This window comes from Gloeophyllum trabeum, assembly GCF_000344685.1.
Source record: "Gloeophyllum trabeum ATCC 11539 unplaced genomic scaffold GLOTRscaffold_00023, whole genome shotgun sequence".
Taxonomy (NCBI): Eukaryota; Fungi; Basidiomycota; class Agaricomycetes; order Gloeophyllales; family Gloeophyllaceae; genus Gloeophyllum; species Gloeophyllum trabeum.
In genome coordinates, this window is record NW_006920432.1 from 32778 (window position 1) to 41901 (window position 9124).

Genomic DNA, 9124 nt, shown 5'->3' on the forward strand with positions numbered 1-9124 from the left:
CGTGTGCATGCTCCGTGAGGATAACTTACATAAAAGCTGTATAGTCAGTAGTGTATAACCGCTCCCATAGTGTACTAGTACCCTACCGCGATTGCCTTGTACACAAGCATATCATACAGGCAAACGCACACAAAAACTATTCTGTTGTTCTCTGAAGCTGAGCAAGACCGGAAACTTTGATACAATCGTGGTCACACCACCAAACTCGGGATCTCTTACTCGCCTCTCGGGGACTGATCTCATAAATCATCTCTTGATCTTTTGATTTGCCACCGGGGCTGAAGCCGGACACTGGGACTTTTGCCTGTTGGGTGGCTGAATACCCTTCCGCGGGACTACTATGATGTCGGACGCGAACAAGCTCAATACGCGCTTTGCGAAGCTAAACGATACAAACTATGGGACATGGGCAATCCGAATGGAGGCGATTATGATACGGATGGGGATGGATGAGGTGAAGGCGGGTGCGAAGCTGCAGGAGGTGGGCATGGCCATGGTGGCATTCGAGGCAAAGAAGTCCAAGCGCAACGCAAAGAAAATGCAAGAGGCGCGCGTCGAACTCATCCTCACTGTCGAAGATTCGCAGCTCGCTCACATGCGTTCGGCGGATCCGATGGACATTTGGATGATGCTTGCGCAAGTTCACCGTGCTCTTGGCTTCGCTCAGCCGATGCTGTAGGATTAATGTATTAGATCCCCTTTGTTATCGTAAAGCCTTTTACATTAAACAGCCTTTACAATCGTCTGTAATGTATTAGATTTCCAAGTACCCTATGCAGTGTCAGGCAGCTCTGCTGAGCTTGAATACGACAGCCCCGGCATCCCCGGCATGGAGATCCAAATCGAGATTTGATCTGAGCTGTTGCCAATAATAGGTGGGTAGCCATACCTGGCCCTGCAGGCCCCAGAAAAATATGGACAAATACGGAAAAATCATAATATATTTCTTGGGACAGGCATCATAATGTCGGAGCTATACATAGCGTGGGAATGTGTCGAGAGTGCCACACATCACCCATTAGCAGCTCATATAAAATCAGGAAAAATGCGCAAAGGTCTGGGAAAAATCATGGAACCTGCTGTGGATGATGGCACACATGTGGCATCACTATATTACATCAGCACATGCCAAATATGGCAGCAATTGATATGGGATACCTCCAGGATCTACATTTCAGCCTCTTTCCATATCTGGGGTTTATTTGTCCTGAATGTTGATGTTGTTACTAATTTAGCGATTAAAATAGTGCATAGGAATCGGGTGTGCTTGTCCTAATCATGTGTAGGTACCATGGGCTGTGCATTGCTGTACAAAAATTATTTGTGCCGCCAGCTCTGGGACAGTTTTTCGCATTTTCCCATACTATTACTATGCCACATTACTGGGCATTTGGGGACCTTACTCGGCCAATATAATGCTACATGTTTGCATAAGACACCAAGAGATTCTGAGCAACAGGTGGCTAACTACCGCTGATAGGCACTGACACACAACAGCCACCAAAGACCAAGGGGAAATAACCTAACACACCCAGCGGTATGGGTGGAGGCGGTCTGAGACAACTGGAGGGTATAAAATAGTTCGAGGGGGAGAGGGGGAGTAAGACAATGTAGCGTAGTCCATAGGAAGACCTAGAAAAATAGACCAAAGTCTTGACGCCTGAAACAAATGCGAATCGAGGCTCCGGAGTATTTATCTCTGAAGAATCAACAATAAACAAAGGTCGCAAGCACCGACACCTAGTGTAAGATCATGCCCGCAGGGATAGAAATTGCTAGAGGGACTTGGTTAATTTTATTTCACTATGTAAATCTCATGGGGACTAATATTTCAACAGCGGAGATAAATTAATCGACGAGTCAGGCCTATTGGCAAAGCTAGGATTGGTCGTAAATTGCTAAGTTCGACACTTTCGAACTTTGAGGGCCGCTGAGATGGTAACCCTGATACGCTGAGATGGCGAAGATCAAACTTGTTTTTACTTTACTTTACATCATACATTTTATACTACAGCAATGACCCTGCGACCGTCCAGAGATAAATAACAAATACTCGCCGCAACTCCCTTGACTGCTCAGCACCTGTCCACCGCTATACCATGCACCATACAACTCCCTAGTCCCTCCATATGCTCGTTCTAGCCCCTACAGGTTTTCCTGACACATTAGTGCTTATCCTGAGCCTTCCCATCATGCTGCGCGACATGCCAGTCACGTGCAAATTAACTCCGGCTGCTTGCTGACTGATGCTGGCCTCATGGTTGTGGATTTACATCTGCAAGCTCGGTAATTTGAGGGAGATGAAGGCGAGGAAGTGCTGGAAGTTAGGCATGAGAATGACCCCCAACTAGCAGCCACCAGAGGTAATTCGTGTTGAAGTTGCGTCTTTGAGTCACTCCGGAGCGTCTGACCGCTGATAAGCCTCAGGATTGTCTGACCCCTGAAAACGCGGACTCAGCACATCGTACAAGCCCCCCGGAGCTTATCCGACACAGCCCTCATACGCCTCTAGGCTTCTATGGGCTCTAAAGAATTGCTCTATTTAGCTCCAGACTTCCTAGCATCCTCGAGGTGTACACGGACCCATTCCGCGATTTATCTCTGCAAACAGGAGCTCTGGAGTGACTTAACCAATGCGACTTCTAGATGAATTAGCTACGGGGCCGCGGGCACTTCTATCAAGGGGCGTTGTCCTCATGCCCACCCTCCAGCACTCACTCCCCCTCGTTTCCATCAAAATACCGAAGGTGCAGACGTATACGAGTCACCATGAGGTCAGCATCAGTCAGCAAGCAGCCGGAGGTAATTAGCACGTGACCAACACATCGCACGGAGTGATGGGACTGCTTGGATCAGGTCGCGGAGCATCGAGGCGACCTATAGGGGCTGGGACGAGCAAGTAGGAGCGCAAGGGAGTCGTATGGTGCGTGGTATAACGGAGGCAAGTGCTGAGCAATCCTGTGGGTAGCGGCATTTATTTGTTATTTATCTCCGGACGGTCGCAAAGCCATTCCTGTAGTATAAATTGTACAAAGTAGCATACAGAAAAACAAGTTTTGCACTTCACCATCTCAGAGAATTAGCGTTACGATCTCAGCGACCCGAGAAGTTCGAAAGCGCCGAACTTAGCGAATTATAACCGATCCTAGCTTTGCCAATAGGCCTGACTCGTCGAGTGATTTATCTCCGCCGTCGGTTTAATTATCTCCAGTGCGTCCTACATTGCGAAATAAATTAACCAAGTCTCTCTAGCAATTTCTACCCCTGCAAGCACGATCCTATGACAGGTGTCGTTTCTTGCGACTTTGATTGCAACTCTTCGGAGATAAATACTCCAGAGCGTCAACTAGCATTTGTTTTATTTTTCTAGGTTTTCCTACGGACTACCCTACGACATCTTACTCCTCCTTCCCCCTCGAACTATTAAAATACCCCTCAGTTGTCTCGGACTGCCTTCACCCATATCACGGGGTCTAGGTTTATTTTCTTTTGGTCCTTGGTGATTGTTGTGTGTCAGTGCATATCACTGCGGAGCTAAATCATTGTAGGAATTTGCGCTTGCCTCAAGGATGCTAGAATGTCCAGATTTAAATCGAACCATTGTTGTTAGTCCGTCGCATCCTAACAGCATGTGAGAAATGTGTTGAATAGACTCTGTAGGGCATAGAGGAAGCATTGATTCCATGATTTCGGGGGTCAGACAATCGTGGAGGCTTATCACCTCCCCCTGACTGAAATCTGGACTGTCCTCAGTCTCTGCGGTGCGACCTGTAGATAAAAAGGACCCCCATCGTCCTCGGAGTTCATTATCCACTACCATGTCTGCCCAGTCAACTCAGCCTTTTACTGCTACCCACTTGACCAATGCCTTGAAGGGGTTGGCCGCTTGTCACGCCAATGGCGAGTCCGCGGAAGGCCTTATTGTTGAGGTGGAGACATATATGGTACGTCCGATCCTAAATTGCTCCGAGTGGATGGAGCTGACTGTCTTATTTCAGCTGCATTTCATTGAGCAGAGCAGCGACATGGTCTCCACCTGCATGAGCACTGTGCTGCTCGCGAAGATCCATCTTCCTTCTGCGGTGTTGGAGGGCCTGTACACCCTTTCCCTTGATGAGGGGCATGGTATGCATGTTTTCCGGTTCAATCTGACTTTCCCTACAGCTCCCGCGACTGCTATGATGAGCCCCACGGCTACCTCTGTTCCTGCAATAACTTCAGCTCTGGGTTGGACTCGCACGGCTTCCAAGCGAGTGCACAAGGAGGCTGTATTGCCTGAGAAGGCTGTGGAGGATGACACTCAGCCCAAGCCTCATGGGTGTGGTCGCCCCAAGGGTACAACCAAGGTGCAGTATGGGGAGGTGCAAACAGCAGTAAGTGTATTCCTCATACGATTGCTGGTAAAACTCTGGAGCTAAATAAGTCATAGTGCCGGGGTTGTATGGAGCAAAAGCTCCAGTGCCATGTGCCGATTTCAGGACAGGCAGAGGTGGGCGAGGAGTGTGCGCAGAAGAAAACTTGGTGCAGCTTTGCCGATGGGAGGGGGTTGCGGGCTGAGAGTAGTGAGGAGGTGGAAGAGGTGAATGAGGCGCTGGTTGGGCAACAGTGGTCCGGCCCTAAAAAGCCACAACTGATAATGGAAGACATAACTAGTAAGTGTTGATGACTTAATTCCACCCGAGTGTCAAATTATTCCAGAAGTTGAGGTGCCTCTGCCCTGTCATGTACAGCATTACCAAAAATGATAATTCTGGGTTGCTCAGTGCCCACAGCAAGATTTGAACTAGGGACAGTCAGGTGAGACATGGAGTTACTGGTACATTGTATCATACAATAAATAGACACTATAACCACTCTGCCAGAGAGTCTATGTTAAGTGGGTGACTGCACGTAATATATCTAGGTAGCAATCCAGGACTTTCCGGTCCCCATGCTCCATGTGTGCACAGAAATAAATATTTAAGTAATATACAGTAGCCAGGAGAAAAAGTGCAAGACAGGAACATTGAAACATTAGTCCCTATAGTGAAAGGGCCTGCCATGGCCATGTCCCTCACTTGCCATATAGGGAATGCGTGGGAAGGCCGTTGCCATTGGCTGGCAAGGCTGTGGTAATGTCAGTCCCTTGGAAGGCACTTTCTGAATTTGCGACAGGACCCGCCGGTTGCAGCACTGAAGAGTAATCATTTACCCTTGTGAACAGAACAGGTTCACATCACCATCTCTTCCTTATGGACTATAATGGCACACCAGTTCTTTTGTTCCACTCCAACTATCATCAAGGTGCACAGCAGACAAACCTTATGAAGAAGATATGGAGGGTTTTTCCTCAGTAGCTGCTACCTGTTTTATACATCCTTCTTCATCTAATCCAACCCATGGAGTGCCTCCTTGCCACAGAATATGTTATCAAGGCTGATCAGATTCCCAAGAATCAAGCAGTGTCTAACTACGGGACATACCTCTGAGTCACAAGGGGGCAATGCTGGGACACAGATATCATGTCAGATAGCATCAAGGCCTTCTTTTGACCTACTTAAACTGCCCCATTGGGATCCATCTCTATTGACATCTTGGGATATTCCTCCAGTGGCAGGAGCTCACAAGAAACATTAGCATTGCAGACAAGAGCCTGGTCATGATGGCTGAGCTGATGACAGGGCATACAGAGAAAACTGGGGAGATGGTATATGCCTGGATGATAAGGACTAGGAGTGCAATTCAGGGCACCCAAGACTTGCACATCAAGATTTGCCTTTCTCTGCAGCAGGCATGGGGAGTAACACCTCCTCCCATAGTGAATAATTATGCCACTTGATATTGGTAAGCATACACAATATATTATACCCTGGAATCCCCATGAAATGCTGAAGCAGCTGCCCCTTCAATGTTGGCAGTCATGGAGGATGGGTACTCTCAGCAGCAGTATCAGCCTTCAAGGTCAGGAGTTGCATGATGCCGGGTGCGGTGAAAGGTTAATTGACTTGATTGCTCATTTGCCCCATCATGAGCATGGTCTTGAATTTTTGTATGTTCTTGTGATGATCAATTCTTGTGTCTTTCTTGCATACGGTCTTGTAATCACAACCACTTCCTCTACCAAGAATTGGGATGCATACTATCATTCCAAGTTCAATGGACTCTGTAATGTACGACAGGAATGGACATATAGTAATTGTATAATGGTAACATGAGGCTTATGTGGTTTTACGGCAGAAGAGTGATTTTTCAGGGTATGCAACACGCATGAGAGGACATCAGAAGAATCAATCATCCACCCTGAGCTGCAGGTCCTCCAGGCTCAATGGGGGTGTGAGAATATTCTCATATAGTCTTATGATGCTCTTGTATACACAAGGGCAATGGGGAAGAGCATGTAACTTGTGCAACAGGATACAAAGGAATAGCCATATTTGAGTGCAGCAGCAGGTGGGATATGGCAATTGGAGGTGGGGCTGTACATGTAATTGAAGGAACATGTGAGGACATCTAGTCCATGTGTTCTCTTTCTGGTTTCATCCTTCTTCCTCTCTTGCTCACCTTGCTTCGTCAATACCCCACTGCACAAAGCAATCCTACGTCCATTGTTAATGCTCTCAAGCTGAATGCATTGACAACAAGTCATCGAGGGATGTGCATTTATTGTGCACATCCCAATAGTATACACATCATAACTGCTCACTCCTGTGTTGGTATTCCCAGTGAGTCCTACTCAAACAATGGCTGTAAGCAGTAGTGTGAGAAGACGGGATAGGCCTTATAATTGGGGAGATGTCAAGGATTCAGGTAGGCAAGTCTGCTTCATGAAATACACCCAACCTTGTCTCCCCTTGACTGGACACACCACCTGCCGAACACAGCATGCTGGACAACGGGAAAACCCCATTTCATTAGTGAACCCAAAAATATTGTTTTTAGATCTGATCTACTTCAATGACTTGAGGTGACATCAAAGGACTACAAATCACAGAGAGGCATTGACATGTGGCCCAGTTATCTCAAGACAACTAGGTAGGACATTGCTTCCTAACACCAAGCACATACCCATGCCGATACCTGCACTCAACCCATGGTTGGGTATGGGTACAAGTCAGGTCACAGGTTTCAGCTATGACAACACATCTGGCAGTGGATTTTTTAGACTCAGCTGGTCATGCTACATCAGGGCACTACCCATACCTGTACCCGCAAACTGCATGGGTTCTTTGAACCTATGCTTTTCACTACTGACTGCACCCATGTCCACTTATGACTTGGGACCATAGCTGAGGACCCTAAAACTACTCATAACGGCAAAATCAGTCTGAGAATTTTTTCGAAATTTAAATTACTCTCAATGGACTATTTTGTGCCCTGGGATGCTGCTTAACTGCTTTGGAATGATGCAGATAACCATAGAAAATTGGTATTCTGGGTATTCTGGCAAGCCAGTGGTTGCTCAGGTAGGATTATGTAATGCATAACATACCAAATATGGTAAGTGGCAAAATTGAATCTGACTCGAAAATATATCTCCCCCAATTTTGAGAATTTTGAGAATCCCTCTTGTAGACTTGTGCCTTTCATGAAAAGGAGTGTTTCTACAAGAAGGATAAGAAAAAGAGGTAAATTTGAGTCTTCCATATCAGTTGTACAAAAGTGGTGGTAACTAGCTGGCCCACACCATAGGTAAATTATTTGTACATAGGGTCCTCTGGGCTCCCAGAGCGAGTAGTTGAGCTGTAGTACTTTATCATAGCCTCCTGTCTGATATTGTTTATGATACCACTTCTGGATGGCTACCTGGCATATACTGCCTCTACAGCAGGTATTGTACATGTCTCAGATTAGGCACCTGCAACTTCATGGCCCAGTGTGCTGTGCAGCTATCAGCTTTCAATAGCTGAATTGGAAGGTCAGAGTCTATAATTGTGTCCATCACCTTTGGTTGTTAACAATATCATGGCAAGACCATGTCAGGCCCTGTATTGGCTTGTCATGGATCCAGGGTACAAATTGTTATGGGGTTGTGGGGGTATTGTAGTGGGTTCAGTCAGGGGGCTGTAGGGGCATTGTAGGGGGGTTTGTAGGTCCATGTGGGTGGATTGTGGGTGGATTGTAGGGGTATTGTGGGGGTATTGTAGCTTTGTAGGGTGGATTCTAGTGGGTTTGTAGGTTCATTGTAGGGGTATTGCAGGTGGATTGTAGGGTTATGTTCCGGGGTGCAGCTGAGACTGCATTACTATAGATCCGTGTTTATTGGGCTGTGTGTTATACTGATTGTTGTGAGTTGTTTGTATCCTAAATTAGACATTAGGGTGGGTATAGTGACTGTCGGAAGCAGAAGTGGTGGCTGGGGTGAGGCTGCAGGAGGGGTACAAGCCAAAAGTGATAGCTGGCTAGTGTCTGGTTGGACTCTTTTGGGCTCCTAAGTAAACCTGTAGCCATATATGGGGTGACCACAATCCCAGAAGGGCATATCGTGAAATCAAGTATTGATGTGGGAAAATGCGAAAAACTGTTTTGGAGCCGGTGGTGAAAAAACTTCCTTGTGGCCATCAAATAGTATTAGTAATGCAGATATCATTTGTAATGATCCCACACTCATACCTAAAATGGTCCCACAGAAAATCTACAATCATCATACAATACCCCCACAACACTCAACAATCTCACTACAATGCCCCAAGGATCCTCCACAATCCTGCTAAAATGCCCCAACAACCCTGCACAACAGGTCCACAATACCCCCAGAATCCATGTTACAAACCTAGAATGCTTTACAACATACCTACAATCATGCTACAATGCCCCCACAAGTCACCCTACAAAGCTACAATACCCCCACAATACCCCTACAATCCACCCACAATCCACCCACATGGACCTACAAACCCCCCTACAATGCCCCTACAGCCCCCTGACTGAACCCACTACAATACCCCCACAACCCCATAACAATTTGTACCCTGGATCCATGACAAGCCAATACAGGGCCTGACATGGTCTTGCCATGATATTGTTAACAACCAAAGGTAATTACTAGTGTCTACACGAATATGAGTGAGCACGCAGCAGCTTTGGATTGGATTGGAACAGAAGCTAAAGAATAGGTGCACATACCAACTGAATCCTCCATAGGCAC

At 46.8% G+C, this 9124-nt stretch overlaps 2 protein-coding genes across 2 annotated transcripts; both read left to right on the forward strand.

Moving 5' to 3' along the window:
- Nucleotides 1-343: 343 nt before the first annotated feature.
- On the forward strand, nucleotides 344-853 carry GLOTRDRAFT_134053 (uncharacterized protein; the record flags this gene model as incomplete). The annotated part of the gene is made up of 2 exons (XM_007873032.1): nucleotides 344-675; nucleotides 814-853. The coding sequence occupies 2 exons, from the start codon at nucleotides 344-346 to the stop codon at nucleotides 851-853; spliced, it is 372 nt and encodes a 123-aa protein (XP_007871223.1).
- A 2965-nt stretch (nucleotides 854-3818) lies between these two features.
- On the forward strand, nucleotides 3819-4663 carry GLOTRDRAFT_134054 (uncharacterized protein; the record flags this gene model as incomplete). Its single annotated transcript, XM_007873033.1, has 4 exons — nucleotides 3819-3944; nucleotides 3999-4125; nucleotides 4165-4373; nucleotides 4430-4663. 4 exons carry the CDS (start codon nucleotides 3819-3821, stop codon nucleotides 4661-4663), a joined length of 696 nt encoding a protein of 231 aa, XP_007871224.1.
- Between the last annotated feature and the right edge of the window lie 4461 nt (nucleotides 4664-9124).